The sequence below is a fragment of the Notothenia rossii genome (genome assembly GCF_949606895.1).
Source record: "Notothenia rossii genome assembly, chromosome: 3".
In the NCBI taxonomy this organism is placed as follows: Eukaryota; Metazoa; Chordata; class Actinopteri; order Perciformes; family Nototheniidae; genus Notothenia; species Notothenia rossii.
The window spans coordinates 65,585,520-65,607,533 of NC_136901.1; the positions used below are offsets into that span (position 1 = coordinate 65,585,520).

The window sequence follows — 22,014 nt, forward strand, 5'->3', positions numbered from 1 at the left end:
AAAGGCCTTGAGCAATATTAGGGCCTGGATTTCAGAAAATAATTATGGATTCAACATTGTTCTATATATTGAGTTTCCTTTCAGCACAATTCTCCCACTAAATGTCAGTTACTGTACCTTTAACGGTTACGCAGTGTTCTGTACATCTCTAGGGCTTTCATTTGAAAAACTAGAATGGAAGTAGGTCGTCAAGGTTTTGCATAACAGGATTGGTAGATGCCTTTTTTTGTGGTGCGATTGGTCAGTTTGTTGACTTTTGCAATATATTTAATATGTTCTATTTGAACGTATTTAAGAAAAAGAATGTACATGCGAGATAATGCTACAAAAGAAAAGCCCTTGACTGAAATTGACTGAAACATAACTTCTTCTTTTTTTGCTATTAAAATTATAGTACAAAACACGATAGATATCGTTATCTTATAGACAATAATTGTACCTAAAGTGTTGACCATGGGGTTAACAATGCTATGGATGCATAGTATATGCAGTATGATTGGCAAAGGTTTACACCCTTGCTACATCAGCTGCCCCCCTAACTTGTTGGGTCGTTTCTAACTGAACACAGTTAAGAATTGAGAAAGTCTCCTCTTACCTTCAGGTTATTCCCTTAATCGAGAACACTAGTGGGCTGACCTGCACCCACACAGCTCTATCAGGTGCCAACAGGTTACTCTCTGATGTGCCGTGAAACAACTTTTATTTCCACTTCTCCCCTTGACCTTGTTGGTGGCGCCAACCATGAATACCGTCACATTTTCTAACCCACTGTAAACCGGAGAGTATCTTCTATAGCTTAGCTGTAAGCATGTGGGTGTCGTGTTGATCTTGTGAAGCCCACTGGACGTATCAAAGCCACCGATCACTTTGTCAAGGCTGTACGGCTTTCATTTCCCCTGCTGGGCCTGTGATTTTATCAGGCAAATAAACAGACTGACACCAAAGCCTCCGCTGGAGCCTGAAGATCTGACAAAGGCTATTTTGTAACTCTTATCTGTGTTACTTATGCAACATTGACACAGGCATGCATACAGAAAATAGAGTAAAGGCTCTTCATTGTGAATAGGGGAGATGTATGAGATATAGAAAATATATGTGAGAAATATTATATAAAAATATAATATTTAATATAAATTATAATCAAAGGTAAACAAAGGGAAATAAACTCAAACAGAAGTCTAACTGAATAAAATATACAAAACTATCCCCAGTACTTTGCTTTGTGTACAAAAAACTACAGCATTTCATATATATTTCACCATAACTGACAATAGGACAATATATTTAACAAATTCAATCATGGATGAAGTTTTAACTGCAACCAACTTTACAGAAATGTATCTGAAATGTCCAATAAAAACCCAGTCCGTCAGTTTGCACCAGCTGGCGTTGCATTTTAATTTGGCACCGAATACGGCATTAAATTATTTTCGACGGCTGATGGCTGATTCCTTCCAAAAAACTAAATAAAAAGGAGGAAAAGCAGCCAGATGTAATGCTTTCACACACATGCCCATCTCCTTTCATCTCGTTCCTCCAGCACACTCTGTTTGTGTTGCCAGAATAAAATAGGCTAGAGAGCACTCGTGTGGAAATCCCATTGAGAGGAAAAAGAGGCTCACGCTTTCCTTTAACTTCACACGCCGCTATTTAAACAAAAACACAAACATACCAGTGTAGGAAATATTGACTCATGCCTCAAGTCAGTTTAATCTTTCGCATAACGAAATAAAGACATCAAATGTATTATATGTGCCTCCAACGATTTTATACAGCAACCCATTTCAGTTTCTCTCGTAAATTTAAATATTTCATTTAGTAAATAAGACTTTAGAAAATAATGACATGCATCAGACTTATGTAAATGTTCATGTGCACTGTCATACATGACAAAGCCCAGCAACTCCATCTCATCCGTATGTTTCCTTCTCTAATGACGAGTGAGAGCAGCACACTTCTACAAAGCCCGATTGATATTCATTCTCTCCTTGATATCTCGCCAAATGTCGTATGCACTATGTGGGCTATCCCACAAGGGGAAGTGATTTGTTTTCCAGAGTTCAAATGTAGGCACTCATCAAACAATAAGGTGCTTTGGATGAATGAAAAGACATCCACCAAATGGTGTTATTTTAAGCATTTGCACGGTATTTCTGATGCACTAGATGATGTCTACTCTGATGTCTGGACTGGCTGCTGATTCAGTGTAGAAACTTCCAGGTTATTCTTATTCTCCAGTCAAAATAAATAATGTATTTTTTTATCCATTTGTCAGAAGAATAAGTACCCACTTATCTGTGAATGTTTATGTAAAAAGGCCTTGGCTAGCATTGAGGACACTGAGGTCATGTCTTATGTAATATTTCTTTAAAACAGGGTTGTCCAAACTGCGGCCTGTGGGCCAAATGCGGCCAGTGGGCCATTTTGAATCGGCCCTCAACAAATTGAAAAAGTATAATGAAATATGGCCCACAAATGAAACGTGTGCTTTTCTTGTATTGTACGTCTTAAATATATATATTAAAATATATTACACCGTAGTATTCATGTGTAAATAAGCACACTTCTTTTGTTTGCCCTCACAGAGGGACTTACATACACAGATACAAATTATATAGACAATAATACAAAAATAAAAAATATAGGGAATCCCTTTCCCATGCTACCTCGTCCCTCCCCACCCATCTTGCCATTTCACAGACAATCCTACCTGATGTTTGTTAGCAATCATCTGAGTTCATCTATCTATTATATTATATATATTATTTATATTATTGCAAAACAATTTATCCACATCAAATACATTCATACCTTTGAAGCGATTGACAGCTCTGAGATTAGTAGGTCATGGAAGGATGATATCCATTGCTTAATAAATAAAGTATGTGGGGGTTTCCATCGTATTACAATTATTGTTTTGGCTGCTGTTAGACCAGCGAAAAGCACCCTTTTCTGATGTTTCTGTAGGTCAGGAGAAGAATCGTAATTCAACAATACAATATTTGGGAGACAGGGTATGTGAACTCCAATCATTTCAGATACAATATCAATAACTTGTTTCAAGAACGTTCTTACTGCAGTACATTCATAAACCGTGTGGCATATGGGGCTTGGAATCATCCTTAATTGACAGCATTTTCTGGTTGACAGGTAATATCTGTGTATCATTTTATACTGTATCAATTGGTGATTGTGGTTACGCGATGTTAAGGAGATATTATTCCATATTCTCTTCCAGTCAATAGCCTGGGTGTAATTTTTTAGATCTGCGTTCCATACTGCAGAGATGCCAATATATCCGGTTAATTTATCTTGCAGTTTTTTATATATAGATGAAGTAGTGCCGCTCACACTGTTTGAACTTAATATGACCTTAACTAATTGATGTGTTGGCAGAGGTTGATTCCAAGGAACTCCATATGTGCGCATGGCAGTACGTAGTTGCAAATAGAAAAAGAAAGAAGAGCCAGGCACATTATACGTGTCTTTCAATTCTTGGAAGGACATCAAGGCGTTGTTGTTGGTTATGTCAGAAAGATAATGTATTCCTCTGGTTTGCCATTGTGGGAATTGGATTGCTTTTTCTCCAATACGTAGTAACAGGTTATGACAAATTGGTCAATCTACAGACCAATTGCACAATTTCTCTACATGTTTCCACACTTTCACAGCTTGACCAATAATTGGTCCAAATGTTTGCATACAGTCATATGACGACATGGCGGAAAACAAGACATCACCAAGTTTAAGGGGATATACCATACTTCATTCAATTTTAATCCAAGGTACATTGGTGCTTTCATCAATCCAGTTTTTCAAGGCTCGAAGCGTGAAGGAATAATAATAAAGCTTGAGATTGGGAACATTAAGGCCTCCACTGTTTTTGTCATATTGTAGAACTTTGTATCTGATTCTTGGGTATTGGGGGGGATTTCTATACAGTTACTTGAACATTTTATGTGTTGATTTCAGTAGTTTTAAGAATACCAGACTGGTATACTGGGTAACTTACTGTGAAACCTTTATGTTAGGAGATTACATTACATTGCAATATATGGTATTCAGAATACTTTTTTATTTAAATTAACTTATATTCAGGTCAATACGTATGATAGGCATTATTCCCTTGAGCCAAAGCCGACCCAAATCAGAAAACTTTGAGTTTAAAGTCCGTGGTTTATTAATTATGTCCTTGAAGTTACTGTGATTTGCTAGTAATATTAGAGTTCTGAGACCTCAGTATTTTAAAAATCCTTGCTACAGCATATCAAAGTCAAAATAAAGCATTTAACATCCAATGTTGTTTTTTGAATATATGAATTAGGGTGCATAGAGATAAAAATGTATGTTGCTAAGTATCTAGTTGGCTGCCATTTAACAATTGCAGAAGAAGAGATGAAATCGTTAAATAAGTGATGTCAATACTCTATTCAAGTTTGTTTCATATTTTGAGGAATATTTTCGTCTGCCGCTACTTTCAGTTTCTCCAAGCCACATCCTCTATGTGAAGCCTGGGTTATTTGCTAATTATTTCCATTGTGGCATTTTGTTTTTATTCTGCATAAAAAGACAGGTGGGTGGAAATTGGCTAAGTTACTGCTGCTACACAAACAAAACAAACATATATATTTTGGCTCCGACAGCTTGACCATTCAGAAAATGGTCAGTTTAAATGGTGAATACAAATGGTACATACTGTAGTTGTGCCTCATTCTGGTCAGTGTCATGTTCTGGATTTGAGTCAAGAACAGTGATGAGTCTCTTTTACACTGAGCTGCTGCTGATTCACAGGACTCTTGGTTACATATCAAACAATTCTTTAAAGGCAATCAGGGATCTGTTTTTTATCACCATCTGTCTGGCTTCTCTATCCCAGTCTTTCAGTAATCCATGTATGAACAGGCTGTTTACAAAAACTGAAACAGTGTTTGACAAACCTGATCCAAGAAATGTCACATCTCAGTGATTTTAACATGTCATTTGTCCATTATTTGATGGTTGTGTTCTAGGCAGTGACAGCACCTAATGAATACAATGCATACATTATAATCCGGTAGAAAATTGATATAGTGTTTTTTGAACAGCCTTAGTGCCAGATGGGGATTTAGGATGAATCTGAAAGAGCGATGATCATATTTAATAAGAACGGTTGTTTCTAAAATCACTCCCCTGCAGTTTTGATGAATGCCTCTGCACCCGGTTGGTCAGGACGTGCAGCTGGTGGTCTGCACATTTCATTTGATTTTCCTTTGCCATTGTTCTGCCTACTGTGTTCTTGGCGCAAAGGCAATATTATACTTTGCAACATGGATAATTGCAATCAGACTCAAAAATAAATCACAACCGTAGTGTAAGCTTGCATGATAACGGGCCCTCCAAAATCCTAACAACAGAACATAAAAACTAGCTTGTGGGTATTTAAACTACTTCCTGGTAACAATCCCACTATGCAGAGTGCATCGCTTTATAGATGCAAAACTTAAAAGTGTACGATGCTACTGAGTTTTTCACTCAGATGATTATTTTACAATTACACATATAGGCGCGAAAAACACACAACTGCAAAAACAGGACCTATAGACATGCACTAATGGAGAGATGTGCCACCTCTCCATTAGTACATGCATTATTGTTCTAGGAGCAGTCTTACATGTCACTTGTAAGTCACTTTTACCCACAGCAACTTATATACACTCAATACTGTGGCTGCTGACTGCAGTGGGGATTGAACCAGTACTCTCCTGATCCAAAGATCAGCGCACTCACACAGGGCGAACTGGCACCTCTCCAGTTACGAGTCCACACCTCATATTTTAGGTCTGATTAGGTCTTGAACTGAAAACTCTTAGGTTCCCGAGCCAAGTCCCTACTCAACATGATGATTGATAAATGTGCTCATGACTGTACAGTATTTGCACAGCAACACTAGTCAACATATTTTCATATAACCTTACTACAAATGTGTAATGTGAAAGGTGTCCAACAGAGAATTGTCACCTGACTGCATTTTTTCCCTTTTTAGGCGATTTAGCCTCTTTTAGCACACTGTGTTTGTGACCAGCAGCTTAGCACAAAATGGCACGCAGACAAAATTGGAAAATATTTGTTGAACCTGTTGCTTCAGGAGTTGGCCAAGAGTAGATCAGTCCTAAGCAGAGCTAAAATAATTGTAACATTATAACACATACATACATGTGGTGACCAGAAACTCGTTGTTACGCCCCACCTAAATTCCTTCGGTTCAAAGAGAAAAATTAAGATAATTAGCTAAAAATGTAATCGGAATGGTATGTTTGATTGCATTGATTGCTTTTGATGCTGTAAAGAAAAATGAAAACCAAGACATGTAAGATCTTGCTATTCACTGTAGCGACTTGCATTGTTCAGTTAAAACAAAGGAAATACTTGAAAACACACACACACACACACACACACACACACACACACACACACACACACACACACACACACACACACACACACACACACACACACACACACACACACACACACACACGTATACAGGGAGATTAACTCAACGCTTTGCCAGTATTGTTTCAACTGTGATGCTATTAGAGCAAAGTGAGGTGAATATTTAATTGAAATTGAAAGAGAGAGGGAGGGATAGACAAAGAGAAGAGATGAGTAATGATAAAAGAAGAAGAACAGGGCATTCACACAGTATCTGTCAGTGTGTGTGTGTGTGTGTGTGTGTGTGTGTGTGTGTGTGTGGGGGGGGGGTGTGGCATGGTGTGTGTGTGTGTGTGTGTGTGTGTGTGTGTGTGTGTGTGTGTGTGTGTGTGTGTGTGTGTGTGTGTGTGTGTGTGTGTGTGTGTGTGTGTGTGTGTGTGTGTGTGTGTGTGTGTGTGTGTGTTGCCTCAGGAACAGTTGATGGATTTGCTGCTTGACTGCTCACACAGATTGCTGCCTGCTGTGATGGCAGCCTTGAACTGAAATTACATGCACACTCACACACGTACACAAAGAGAGAACTACACATAATTGCCATTTTCTGTGTGTGAGCGAGCGCGTTTGTGTGTATTCTTAAGTCGGGACGTGCGAGTGTGTTGCCTCCAGGAGGACGTTTCAAAGCACTGTGGAGGGATGGATGAACACAAGGCCGAGCCAAGCACCAGAGGAGAAGACAATTGAAGGGGTTCAAAAATATGATTTTATGTGCTTATTAGATACATTTATTCAATTCTGTGTGATTTCTATTTAAATGAGTGACACGGTGGCTGCCTCTCCAATATGTATCCTTTTGTTTGTTTTAATTGGTGAATCAAGATGCATAACATCAGAAGGGATAAACAAAGATTCGTTAACACAGCTCGGTGAGAGTTCTCTGTTACTCAAGAGTTCAAAGATGCGATAGATAATTGAGGCAGTCGGAGTAGATTAGGAATTATCTTGATGTTATGCATTACGACAGTGGAGACAATTACCCAATCCACACATCTCTAAATCAAGACCATAATATGATTAGTGCCTTTTTTCAGGTGGTTAATTAAAACAAATCTAACCGAGAGAATGGGCAAATCCTGTATGTTTCTGGTTTCACATGAACTGTCCTTGTTTTGTTGTTTTAATCCTCCCATGTTATAGATATATTATTTATTTTCTCACGTTTGGATTTAGAAATATTTATTTTTTCCTAACTGTTGGAACTACTTATTGAACATCCTTATTCAACAGAACTTTGATTTATTTCTCCTGTAGTGCGGCGTCGGGGAGCAGCAGCGAATCAGAGAGCAGCTCGGAGTCGGACACAGACGAATCGGAGAGCAGCTCCAGTGACAGCGATTACAATCAGGCCTCGCGCACACACACTCCAGAGGTATAATGACAATTAAACTCTGTGCTAAAATTGTGGATATAATGAGACATATGACGTGGAAAACATACGCAGAACTGTTTGTCCTTTTTTTTTAAGAAACACGCTTAATTATTTATTTTATGCGGAAAAAATACTATGTAATGATATAATACAAAATAAATGGTATAAGACAATATGCAAAAGAAAAACAGCTCTGAGGTATTCTATAATGTATATCATTTATTATGTTTAAGCAGCTGTCTCAGTGGTACTGAACATAACAACCATAAAGCGGTCACTCTGGTCCATAAATGAAGTGCATTCAGCCTCTTACAGTAGCAACAAGAGGGCGTTTATTTAGGTAGGTATAGGTATAGGTATAAAACAAGAAATAAATCAAACTTAATAATGGTTTATTCCATTGTTCCAAAACAGGCAGTACAGTGGCCACCTGCATATTCCTAGCCCCAATAATGACTTACCTACGATTACGAACCCTTATTTCTTATCAAAGGCAATTTTTTTGAATGACTGCTTAATGTTTGGGAATTCTGTAACACAAGCTAATGCTTCAGTCCCAATATTAAGCAATAATTCAACAACTTGCAGTCAAATATCTTTACATTGTCATGTGTGTCTGCAGCTGGGACTTCCAAAGGTGTTCACATTTTATCAGGAGACGGATACACTTTCATTTTATTCTCCCTGATTCATCTCTATTGCCTCGTCTGACTGATGCCCATTATCTCCTCCTATAGTCTCTGGGTGGTTTTCTGGAAGTCATAAAAGTCTAACTGCGGAGAGCTGTATTATAACATTGTTTATCATTATTTCAACGTCTCAACGCTGCCTGGTTTCATTATGCATATACAGTCATATCCACCGGGAGAAAGTGAGATAATCATGTACTACTGTAGCTGTAAAAGATATGCTGTCGTGGTTTTAAATAATTCAAAACATAGTAACTGAATACATAGAGAAAAACGTTCCAATGAAATAATTAATAAGTTATTAAAGGGAATCACATCTGTAACTGCCCTTGAGCTTTTTTACCTCGATTGCTTCTTATTCTTTCTTCATCTCTTAAAAACACTTTATTGCCAGGAAACAAGGCTATATATAATGTTTAGTTAATAATGTACCATAACTGTCGTGTTTTTTTAAATGTATTTTAAACATATTATTGGATGTATTTAAAGTTTTTGGTGGAACTATGACTGATTAATCTTATTTAGAACATGAGGTGCCCTTCAGCCTCTTGTGGCCAAAATGAGTATTACATCAATGCCAATCACCTGAAAACTTTGTTCCCTCCTATTTTCATTGATGAAAAAAAAGTGACTTTATCAGATTTATATTATCCTGGCCATACTTATTTTCTTAAACACATTAGAGATAACAATTCAGACCCGACTGAAATGAATCATCAGAATAATGCTTTGCCTCTCTGGGCTTCCATACACTACACAACAACCATCCTAATACAATGCAGGAGTTGAGTGGAATATTTAACCTGTACAATGTGTGTTCCCTTGCAGCCCGAGCCCTCCGCCAACAAGTGGCAGTTAGACAGCTGGTTGAATAAAGTCCAAGCTCAAACCAAACCCCTGCTTCCCCTTCAGCAAGAACATGCCACAGGTTGGTACAGTCCGTTATAGCTATTGTGTCAATCAGCAACTAGTAATGCAGTAAAAAGAGATCCTGTTTGGATTGATACTAATTCTGGTTAAATGGTCCTCTGCTCAGGCGCCATCCCCCGGCGTACTTCTCCAGGGAGAGAAGCACCAGGAGTGGGTATATCTGTCAAGACTAAGCCCTGTGGATCCACCAGCACCCCTGCTCCTGCTCCTGCTGCACCCACGCTCGAACGCAAAGAACCCAGAGGAGCCTTATGGTAGGGGATACAAGTGTATTTGTTTGGGAAATTTGCCCATGTAACTTCTCAAATGACATCTGTATAATACACGCTGATAGAATAATTGTCTGCAACAAATGACAACAAAGATCAAACTATTCTCGCTCCCTGCAGCCCAGGCAGAGAGAAAGCCAAGGCCAAGCTGAGCCAGAAGGCCTCCGGGGAGGGTCAGAGGTCAAAGATGAGGATGTCACCAGGCCTGTTGTCAGGGCCGGAGGTCACGACCCCGAGGAGGATCACCACAGGGAAGAAACAGCCCAGACGGACGGAGAGGTCAAACAGTGTGGAGGAGAATCAGAGCCAGACGTGGAGCAGAACAAACCAGCAGAGGTAAGGAGGATACATTGTGTGTTAAGCTTGATGTATCCCTACATAAAGACTACTTATATGCTGTTTAAATGTGCTCTAGAATAACATTTAAATGATCATAATAATAATAAACATAATGTTAAGCTTAGAGTCAATGAGACCTTTTTATAGACTTTTCTTTTTACTACACTGTTGCCCATAAAGTTGTAATCATTTAATTGTTTAGCTCTTCTCATGAAACGGTTGTGACAATATGATTTATTCTTGATAGATAAAGTGTTTAACTTCTCAAAGCTTTATTGATCAATATCTCCCAAACATATGTGAAAATTAAACCACAGTTAAGAGAAACCAAATGATTCCAACTGTATGGGCAACAGTGTATAATAAAATGAATACGTTCCATGTACCAGGTCCAGGTTTTATGGGGCACGGGGACCAATAAATATAAGTTACTAGAATGTTCCCACAAAGGCGCCAACAGTCATTCGCGTACTGTAGGTCTCCCTGTCCCCTTACTTAAATGCCGTATAAGCACAGTGCAAAATTGTGGCTGGTAGCTAGCAAGTGCACAAACAGGGACACACATGCTCTAAAATGCACACAAAAAAAGCGACTTCAGTCTCTGCTCAGGTAGATATAACACTAATACCTTTACCTTAACATAGCAAGTGCTTTTTTATTGCTGTAAATATTAAGAAACCTTTAAATTATCTGTTTTGTTTTTATTAGCTATTAATTTATAAAGCTAAATCCCATGTCATACAGGAAGGCATCTGAGTGAATGAGCATGTGGAGAGCAGTCTTATAACTGCAATTTAATTACTCTCAAGTGTGATATTTCAGGCAGGACCAAACTGTTTGAACAAATGATTTACGTCTAGTAACTGTATATTATAGCTAACATGTCATTTGTTGTTGGTATAACTAGGAGCAGTGTTAAGGCAACACTGTCACTCAGCATGGAGAGCTTAGAGTGAGCCTCTTGGCAGCTTGCCATTTAGACCTGTCACTCCCACATCTGTTGTGAAGAATGCTCAGATTGAGTAGATGCCAAACTGGTTGCTCAGCTTGATGTTTGGCTAATTGTGAGACAAACAGATTTTTGTTTCTCTGTTCCTTTCTCCTTCAGACACTCATTCCCTTCCCCTTTCCATTTGTAGGCTTTCCGCATTCGAACAAGTTCGCCCGAATGCATGCTGTTTTCAATTATTTCACGCTGTCTTATATATTTTCTTCATTTGAACACACATTCCCCCCCTGCAGCTGGCCAAGGCGAGCATTATCTGCTGCAGTTTGTCAGTGAGATACTGCATGACTGTAGCAGTGCCTTGCTCAAGGGTGCATTTAATATGACGCTGCCTTTTTTTCTCCGCTGTAGCCCTGCAGCGAGGGAGAGGGAGAAGGACCTGTTGCCTCCTCCCTCCCTCGAGCTTCAAAACCCCCCGAGGCCACGCAGCAAACCCCCCAGTGGGAAAACAGCCCCCAGGAAAGAGCCTCGCAGTGCTACCAACACAAACAACACAGCGACTACACCAGCCGCACTCCAGCAAACCCCCACACCAATTCCTGCTGTCAGTGTAAACCAGGTTAGTTTTTCGAGGTGGAATACACATGTGTGTGTTATATAACGTTTCCTGTCAGTGATGGCCTAACGGATGCATATAATAATACTAATCTCTCAAAGTTAATCTAGTTATTACTCAAGGGGCCCTATTTTGTTCATTTTCAGGATCATATTTGTATTTTGTTCCTCTACTGTGACATGTCTCCCTGCTTTAATGTTCAAAAAGCTCTTTATTTTTCTCATACTGCCTGTGCTGCAGCACCTCTTTTCACCCTCTGTCTGAAACCAGAGCCCAGTTTGCTCTGATTGGTTGGCTGGCCCTCTGTATAATCAGTGCCACACTTATGTTGGTACTGTAGTATTGTTGCTGCTGCCATGAAAATCGATTATCCGGTTAACCGAATTAAAGTAGCCTACAAAAAAAAAAGAGAAAAAAGTATTTTGAACTGTTCCTCGTTTTTCCTCCACCACTGTAGTGGGTTTTCCTGGGATGGGGTGCACAGCTCACTGAAGTAGAGTTCCATTTCCTTGTATTCTGGGTCGTTGCTGCAGCTGGGCATGGCTGGTTCTCACTGTCTGACTCTGGGGCTGCGCTGGTGCCCTCCGCCTGGAACACATGGTCCACAACGGCAGCAGCGGTATCATCAGCAGGAGCGCTCGTCGGGTACTCGCTTATACATTTCGGACAGCTTTTCTCTGATATCCGAGCAGAGAGGCTGTGCTACAAAACGCAGGTGTTTGTGTCAGGGATCCAGATATTTTAAATGGCATCGTCATATACATTTAATGAATCAACTTGGTAATATTGAATCCTTTTAGGCACACCTCCCATTAAAAAAAAACGAATTATTACATTAAAAAAAACATATATTCATAATTAACTCATAATTGAATACCTGAATCATTTTGAATATTCGGATAATCATTCCCAACCCTACTAGTTAGCGCGTGAGTAAGCAAAATGTTTTCACCACATGTAAAGACTGATGTCCAGTGGTCTCTACTCAGTGAATACATTTAGCTTGTACCAATTTACCAATACCTTTTCAGTTCATGGTAAACATCCAAGTGGGTGTTATGGGAGAAAATGTAGGTCAAATTTGGTTATGTGAACAATTACATAGTTTTAACATCTCAAAATGTTCACAGATGAATCACAAGCATTAACATTGACAGCATTACACCTTGGGAAATGTACCCCTCATTTATCCACATCTACAATAAGTGAAGAAACCCTCACTGCACACATGTAACACTGTCCGATCATCCTCTGATGATCACTTCATCCTTATTGTCTCTGGATGATTTGTCAAAGCCATAAAAATCCAATGGGATAAAAACTGTATTATTACATGACTATTATGGCTCAACGTCGGCTGGTTTCATGGAAATGTGGAGATTAAGAGAGGGAGTCAAAGAGAGAGGACTGAGGCATCGACCGTCGTCTCATCCCATAATGACCGAGCACTGTGGTTTTATGAAGATTGGGTGGTTTCAAGGAGAAAAAGAAATAAAGGACATGTATTGTAATCTGGCTTAAAAATGGATTACAGATCTTTTTTTAAAGGACTGGAATCAGTGCACTTATATTTCATTTTATTCAAAAGGGTAAGATATTGATTTAAAAACAAATGTAATGTATTTAATTATTTCAAATGAGTCCATAATCCAACATAAATGATCCTGTAAATGTTGACTTTATGTAATCCAGAGAAGATCTACTGAAATAAAATAAGAAAAGAAGTCGGATAAGAAAAGAAGTGAACCACAACGTAATCTGATTATTTTTAGGATGTGACATGCTTTAGTCTTTGTTGAGCTTGTTGACACCGGTGACTCATCATCATTATGTCTGATCGCTTCTAAAAACAAATTGACCTTGTGTATTTTTTGCATCATTCGGAATAAAATATGCTCAAAGAACTCTGAGATCAGAGACCCATCTATAATACTTACAAAAGGGAAAAGTGCGTGTTGACATCGACAGCAACAAAAGCAGCTCATCTTAAAGAGCAACTTGCAGGGTTTTTTTTCTTTCTACATTTATGCTTAAACTTGCTTGAAAATTACAATTAAAAAAGTGAATGTAGGATTTGATATTTTTTACGAGACATAAGGGCAGGAATTCAGAGGGAAAGGAGCAATTTTGAGCTCTGCTCTTAAAAACGACTTTTTTTTTAATGTCATACGTCAAACGCGTCATATTACATCAAAAAGGGTAAATATCTCCACTCTCTGACCGCGGGAATAGTTAGTAGTTGCGTTGAGCAGTTGTGTGGATTTGCATTAGGTAACGTTTATCAGGAAACCGTATTACATCTCTGCTCTCCCCCCCTTCGCTGCTCTCTCTCTCCCATCCGGTACGCGTCTATCATTTTTCGAACCCAGTTTAGATTTAACCACGCCCACTTCCGCATTACGCAAGGATCGACGTAGCTCTAAGCGATAGCGCCATAGACTTCATCTTCGGCAGTTATAGCGGTCGCGTTAAAGCAGGATATTGAATAGTTGTTTTTTGTCTTTCCTAAGGATGTGTTGACTGAAAGTAAACGATCCTGTAATCAAAGCCATATCGAAGAGTCCTGAGATTGTATTACTGGTGTTTTATCATCTATAAATAGCCTGTGTGTATCCTCAAATATCGTTTTCAGGACAAACAAAAGACGTTTTAAATATCTATATCTATATAGTGCAGAATATTGAATATAACCTTGACTATTACTGTGTACTTCATTTATCTGACAGCATTATTTAATGATACCTAGATATATACAGATGTTTGCTAATGTATCCCTCTTATATCCATCAGGAATTAATATTAAAGGATTAATTAACATTCCTCAGCACTGCATAAGTGTGGTCGTCAGTCATATTGACAAAGAAGCACTATTATATTGTATATTGTGGTGCCGAGGAAAGGGAGTCGGAGGCGGTGTATCAAGAATGGACTTCCACACTTTATTATCCATTCATCTCAGAGGTTAATACATGACTGCTCTGCATGATAAGCTAGCAGGAATGAATAGCTAACGCTACAGGTGTTCCCACTAAAGGGTCCGTGTAGCAACACAACAAGCAAGGTGAATTATGGTCCAACATGATGTCACCACAATAGTGTATATTATGCGGCGTTTAAAAAAGGACAGTATTTCGCTTGTCAGATTCAGATTTCGCAGATGTGCCGCGTGAGGCAGTGATGTAACCATAGGGATGTAACGCCAGGTTGATGCTGTGACGTAACGCCACGTCGATGCTTGCGTAATGCGGAAGTGGGATCTAAACTGGGTTGGAAAAACGATAGACGCCTCCGGCACAGCACCGTCACATAGTTTGGATTTGCATTAGGTAACGCAAGATAAGGCTGATACTTGCGCATTAGTTTCAGTTATGGATCAGTATCAACAGTCCTGCCAGTAACGTTACTATATTATCAATGCTACGTTAGTTATAGCCTGATATATGATAGCCAAATTTACAATGTTGTGATGTGACGTTAGCTAACATTCTGTAGCTAACGCCGATCACTCACCAAGATAGCTGCCCCTTCCCTGCTCTCTCTCTCCCCTCCGGTACAGCTCCGAAGGTAGTGTGGAGTTGCATTAGGTAACGTTTATCAGGAAACCTTATTACATCTCTGTCCCCCCCTTCGCTGCTCTCTCCCCCCTCCTTCCCTGCTCTCTCTCTCCCCTCCGGTACAGCACCGTAACATAGTGTGGATTTGCATTGGTAACGCGAGATACGGCTGATACTTGCGCATTAGTTTCTGTTATGGATCAGTATCAACAGTCCTGCCAGTAACGTTACTATATTATCAATGCTACTTTAGTTATAGCCTGATATATGATGGCTAACTTTACAATGTTGTGATGTGACGTTAGCTAACATTCTGTAGCTAATGCCGATCACAAACCAAGATAGCTGCCCTTCCCTGCTCTCTCTCTCCCCTCCAGTACAGCACCGTAATGTAGTGTGGATTTGCATTAAGTAACGCGAGATACGGCTGATACTTGCGCATTAGTTTCTGTTATGGATCAGTATCAACAGTCCTGCCAGTAACGTTACTATATTATCAATGCTACTTTAGTTACAGTATAGCCTGATATATGATAGCTAACTTTACAATGTTGTGATGTGACGTTAGCTAACATTCTGTAGCTAACGCCGATCACTCACCAAGATAGCTGCCCAGTTCTCCACTGGTTCTCCTCACACCACAGCTCAATTTCTCTCCGATGGCCGTTATTTCTTCTAATCTTTGGCTGCTCCTGGTCTCTTGGACGCCTAGCAGGCTCATAATTATAAGGTTGGGGTCCGTCATATGCATTCGAATATACATGTTCAACTTCTTCTGTGTCGAAACTAGCATTGGGATCCATGTTTATTAATAAGTTACACCGGCCGCTCTCCCCCCTGTTTCCCCTTTGTTACGTCACACGTGGGAGGTCACGTGGTGAGGCTTTTTTGATGCGGAAGTAAAAATGTCTTACAAAAACGACGCAAGATGTCACTGTAGTGTATATTTATGTATATATTTTTTTTTTAATCTAGTGTATAGCCTCCATCATTTTCCTACACATTTATTCACAGGTGTTTTTAACCTGGAAGCTGCTCTTTAAAGGTTTAGCAGACTTGACTGGAGAGTGACAATTCATCATTCTGACACATAACTCTTAAACTTAAAAGGTGCCATGTCATGCTTTTCCGGTTATTGTAGCAAGTGTATTAGCTGTAATTAAATGAGTGATATTCAGAAGAACTATGAACGACTATGGAGCTCAATGTGTGTGAAAAATACAAACTGAAACCAGGTATGCGTTACAAAATAGTTGTATTCAAGATATCAACAAGTTCATTCAAATTCACATGATTATTTTCAGGTGCCCAGTAAAGGCAAAAGACAACAAAAGAAAAGCTTCCGGGGTAAAGTTCATTAATTTCCGTTTAATCCTACTTCACCATGTGGCAGGGAGGATGGGTTTAGAATATTAGCTCGCCATCAAGGTCCATGAAAGGGCATCAGGTGCGGCAAGCACCTGGCAAAAAAAATATATCCATTCAAAAAACCTGACCTGTAAAAGGTCACAAGGAATAATTAATATCTTCCCCTTTAAGCATTTAAATAAAAATACATCTCTTAAATAAAATAAATACATTTCTGGTTGTATAAATCTCTTAAATAAAATAAATACATTTCTGGTTGTACAACATTTCTATATCCATTTCTATACAAAACATTAATCAGCAAAACAATACTTCAGGGCTGATAGCCAAAAGCCCACAAGGTTACACTTAAAGTAATTGGGATCAGTGAAGTCCATGCATAAGATATTTCTAGTAGCAATACTATTAGCATGCTAACCGCTAGGTGCTAAGCTAACGGGAGCCATATCAATGTAGATTTCCTATTGAAAATGCACATTCCGGGCATTTTTCAATAACATTAAACATTTTACATACATTCTACCAATGCAAGACTCACCGCTGATTGCAGCAATTGTTAACAAAACGTTAATCTGTTTAGGAATCTTGGAGGATTCCCTGTGTGTAGCATGTAGCATCAACGTGGTACTAGCATAACAAACCACCAGCAAAGGAAACGGAAGTAACCTGGCTGCCTTTTATACTGAGCTACGGGAGCCTGCTAGGATTGAAGGTTTTTAACCTGGGTTACAAGTTGCTCTTTAAAGGTTTAGCAGACGGACAGGAGAGTGACGATTCATCATTCTGACACATAACGCGTAAACTTAAAGGTGCCATGTCATGCTTTTCTGGTTATTACCCGTCCCCTTGTGTGTTATGAAGGTTTTTGTGCATGTAAACGGTCTGCAGAGTCAAAACCCTCAAAGTACACCCTGTAGCGAGTAATACTCTAACACAGAAAATACCTCCCCAAAACGCCTCGTTGGAGATACATCACTGTCCATTGATTCTTCCGGGTAACTCATGATGTCATGCGTTACCCGGAACCAAATGGATCAATCCGTGGAGCCGTTACGTTACGTCCGCCAAGCCGTTACCTTAAGCCCCCGCTGATTGGTCCAAATTGAGCAATCCACGGACTTCCTCACACACACACTCAGTGCATGCAGCTCTGCTGATCTCTCCTCCCTGGCTGAAGGCTGATAACAGACAGTTGGGATCGCGGCGAAATTCTCTCTGCAGACCCATTCTCACAGCGTTTATCAACCTTTTTCTACTCAATATCAAGCTACACTTATTGTTTTTACTTCGGCTGTGACTTTGTGTGTGCTCAGGGTGAGTTTGGCTGTGTTTCGCTGTGTATCGCTAAAAAGGAAACCACACCTCCACGGAGCTCAGCGCGATTCACAACGTCACAGGGAGGGTGGGGGCTGGAGCTATTGGAGCTACAACGAGCCGTTAAAGGCAGAGAGTGAAATTCAGTGAATACACGTAGTTTACAGAGATGCTGTATGAGAAACCAAAGTGATTTTGGAAAATTGCACAATATAAATCTATTCTAGTGGACCTCAACAATGGAATTATGATCAGTGGAAATGGCCATGACATGGGACCTTTAAACCTACTTATACTATCTTTATGTTTCAGGAAAAGGAAAACAAAGCGCACAAATGAGTCCACTAATCTCCCATTAAGCCTCAATGACATGCCATTTAAATTAATAATAATAAATAATAATCCAAAATAAATATTCCCAGAAAATAAATATAAGTGTATAACATATAAATATATAAGAAATATATATATATAAAGCTAAAAATAAAAATATATACACGTCTACATAAATCAATACAGTATAAGTCAATAAATATTTAAATAAATAGGTTTTTATTTTTATTTCATGGGTTACATTTAAATAATGTGGGCAGGGCTCCTTTAAAGATTTAAATAAAAGTCCTCTGAAATAAATTAAAATATTATTTTAATACATTTAATCAACTTATACACAAAAAATCGAGATATTTATATATATATATATATATATATACAGTGGAAATACATACATATGAATAGGCTATATATATATATATATATATATATAGCCTATTCATATGTATTGCTACATTCATTTAAATTAGGGCTGTCAGTCGATTAAAATATTTAATCGCGATTAATCGCATATGAATCCCATATTTTGTATCTGTTCTAAATGTTCCTAAGAGGAATATTTTTCAAGTTTTTAATACTCTTATCAACATATGAGTGGACAAATATCCTTTATGCAAATGTTTGTTTATTATTATTTGATCAATGACAAATATTCTCATGAATATTAAACATAACAACTTCTGAACATTACAAATATTCGTGTCTGTCTGTCTGTCTGTCTGTCTGTCTGTCTGTCTGTCTGTCTGTCTGTCTGTCTGTCTGTCTGTCTGTCTGTCTGTCTGTCTGTCTGTCTGTCTGTGTGTGTGTGTGTGTGTGTGTGTGTGTGTGTGTGTGTGTGTGTGTGTGTGTGTGTGTGTGTGTGTGTGTGTGTGTGTGTGTGTGTGTGTGTGTGTGTGTGTGTGTGTGTGTGGAGAGACACTGTGATGGATCGTTGGAGCTATGTGCAGCTCAAGGCATGCTCGAACGGGAGCTGCCTGGACGCTGCAATCATGTTGCGCGCACTATCCGTGCTGAGTGTCCTGACTTTTTGTACAATGTCCCGCTGCCTGGCTACCTGCATAAAGTGCTCTGCGCAGTTGTCGGCGAAATGCCGCTCCTCTGTTTTCATAACTGTCAAAGCATGAGACTGAAGTTCCCACTGTGGGTCAAAAATAATGCGCTGTGACCCCGAGGTAACTGTCATTACTGACTGAGTGAAGTCCAATAGTCTCCGGTGAGCGTAGAAGTGTGGTCTGCCCAGAGGCGCGGGAAGGTATTTTGAGTGGGGGTGCTGAGGTGCTGGACTCCAGTGAACACTATTACGGGCACTATAGAGGACGCACAAAAAAACTCCCCACAAGCAAACACACAGTAAACCCGCGACTGTTAAAATGAAGGCTCGATAATCAGCTCACGGCACATAGGCAGGGGTAAAGTGCTACTTTTTTTAAATATTGAAGTTAAAAGCATCAATCTGGTGCACTTTGAGAGCAACATTAAGAGATCTATGGATACATCTCTCAACACCCAGATGAAACACAACTGTAAGCAGATATTCTTTTTCTTTATGGATATTTTACAAATCACTCCCCTTTCAAACTGTATTCTTGTTTTACTGCCATATAGTATTTCATAACTGTTTTTCCTTTATTATCTTATTTTTTTATAATTATAATGATCATATGAAGGTGTGCCGCGGAAATAATCTTTTGAATAATTTGTGAACAAACCGTTTGAGACCCACTGAGATAACTTAGACTAAAGTTAACTATCTAAACACTCAGAGAGTCCTTTAGCTCACCTGAGCCTCTCAGTCTGAGAGGAGAGCTCTCCTCCAGCTTGTTGTGGAACAAACAGCTCCGTATGTCCGTTAGTGCAGCTAGCTAACCAGATGCAAACAACACGGTCCCTGCTGCTGGCACCGGTCCCTCTCTCTCTCCCCCTCTCTCACACACACACTAAATGCGCTATTTCCGCACACACACAGAGCCGCGAGTTTGAATGACACAAGCACACTTTTATTTCCATGCAACTCTCTGATTGGTCTGGTGTCTTGCCTCTGTTGCATTCACTGAACACGGGAAATGACAGTCCTGCCGTCCTTTCTAGTGTCTTGATGAGGTTCACGTAAAGCACGGTTAATGTATTATATTATTGAGGTAGAATTGTCCGGGGCTACAGAAAAAACTTTCGGGGCAGGCCAAAATATTATTTTACCAACAATGTGGAATCAGATTATGCACAGCGGGAGCAGCAATAACCGTTAAATAATCATTCAGACAGGGGAGCTACGCACCCCCTGCCTGCCGCTAGGGGGTGCTGCAGCGCCCTCAGCACCCCCCTTCCCGCGCCCATGGGTCTGCCGCAAGCGGGCGGCAGGAGCGGGGCTGTCAGCATCAGCTTGTAGATGGTATTTTAAACTCGATGCGCTCTGAAACTAAGGGGCGGCCGAGGACAAAAAATACACATGCGTTAATCGCGTTAAAATAATTAGTGACGTTAAAAAAATTACGTTAACACGTAACAGCCCTAATTTAAATGCATATTTATTTGTTTTATATATACAATTTTAAATATATTAAAATCTATACAGTAACTTTTATGACATTTCATTTACTTTTCCAGCTGATAACTTAAAAAGTACATTGTAAAAATGTTTTTATTAAAAGGAACTTCATTTACAAGCCCTGTCAATTTACATCCATCCAATTGTGTTTTTTGCTTTACAAACTTATAGAGTTGCATTCATAATCTAAAACTTACAGTAAGTCTTAACTTGCACCATCTGAAAAATGTTCCCATTATGCCCCGGAGTAACCTAAAAATATTAGAATCTTGCTAGAAAACATTGCTGAAGAGTTCTGCTGAAGAAAGGAAATCTATAATTGCCAGCAATCTAAAGACAAATTATACAGAGGGACAGTTTTTCTGTTCTTTTCCAACAAAACATAACATGGCGTTTTGATGAAAATTGATTTTGCAGATGGCAACATGCTTTGGAAACATTCCAAAAGTCTGAGGAAACTGTCGCTTAGTGTCTGCCAAGAGAGTGGGTTCTGCTCGAGAATGGGAGAAATGAGCGGGGTTTTCTTCACTGCATCTGCCTCTGTTGCTGCTTTCTCATGTTGATGTCCACTTTGGTTCTTTAATCTCAAACAGTAATCATGGATCACTTCACATCTAAAATCAAGCGTTCCACATCAGAGACATAATTATGATTGGATATAAAACAAGACGCAGGTGTAACTCTGCAGATCTGTCAAGAAAATCTACTTTTGGGAAAACCCCAAAAAGCATAAAAGGACCTCTCTAACTCAAAATAAATAAATAAGTATTGATGATGGTGCAATGGTGTGGTATTTAGACATCAATGGAGCTGTAATGCACGTTAAAGTACACTGAACAAAAATATAAACGCAACACTTTTGTTTTTTCTCCCATTTTTCATGAGATGAACTCAAAGATCTAAAACATTTTCTATATACACAAAATAACCATTTATCTCAAATATTGTTCACAAATCTGAAAAAATCTGTGATAGTGAGCACTTCTCCTTTGTCAAGGTAATCCAGCCCACCTCACAGGTGTGGCATATCAAGATGCTGATTAGACAGCATGATTATTGCACAGGTGTGCCTTAGCCTGGCCACAATAAAAGGCCACTCTGAAACGTGCATTTTTGCTTTGCTGGGGGTTCTGGGGGGGTCCGAAAGCCAGTCAGTATCTGTTGTGAGGGTTAGGATTAGGGTTAGGGTTAGGGTTAGGGTTAGGGTAATGTTGTGAATTGAGTGGCCCATGGTGGTGGTGGGGTTATGGTATGGGCAGTCGTATGTTATGGAC

General features: G+C 39.3%; 1 protein-coding gene across 2 annotated transcripts in view; it reads left to right on the forward strand.

Moving 5' to 3' along the window:
- Window positions 1–22,014, forward strand: part of aff2 (AF4/FMR2 family, member 2) — a 202,161-nt gene that overhangs the window by 151,379 nt on the left and 28,768 nt on the right. For both annotated transcript variants that reach the window (XM_079672330.1, XM_079672331.1), the window contains exons 11-15: window positions 7,720–7,837; window positions 9,355–9,454; window positions 9,563–9,710; window positions 9,846–10,061; window positions 11,422–11,629. In XM_079672330.1, the coding sequence (XP_079528456.1) occupies window positions 7,720–7,837; window positions 9,355–9,454; window positions 9,563–9,710; window positions 9,846–10,061; window positions 11,422–11,629 (790 nt within the window). The remainder of the gene's footprint in view (window positions 1–7,719; window positions 7,838–9,354; window positions 9,455–9,562; window positions 9,711–9,845; window positions 10,062–11,421; window positions 11,630–22,014) is intronic.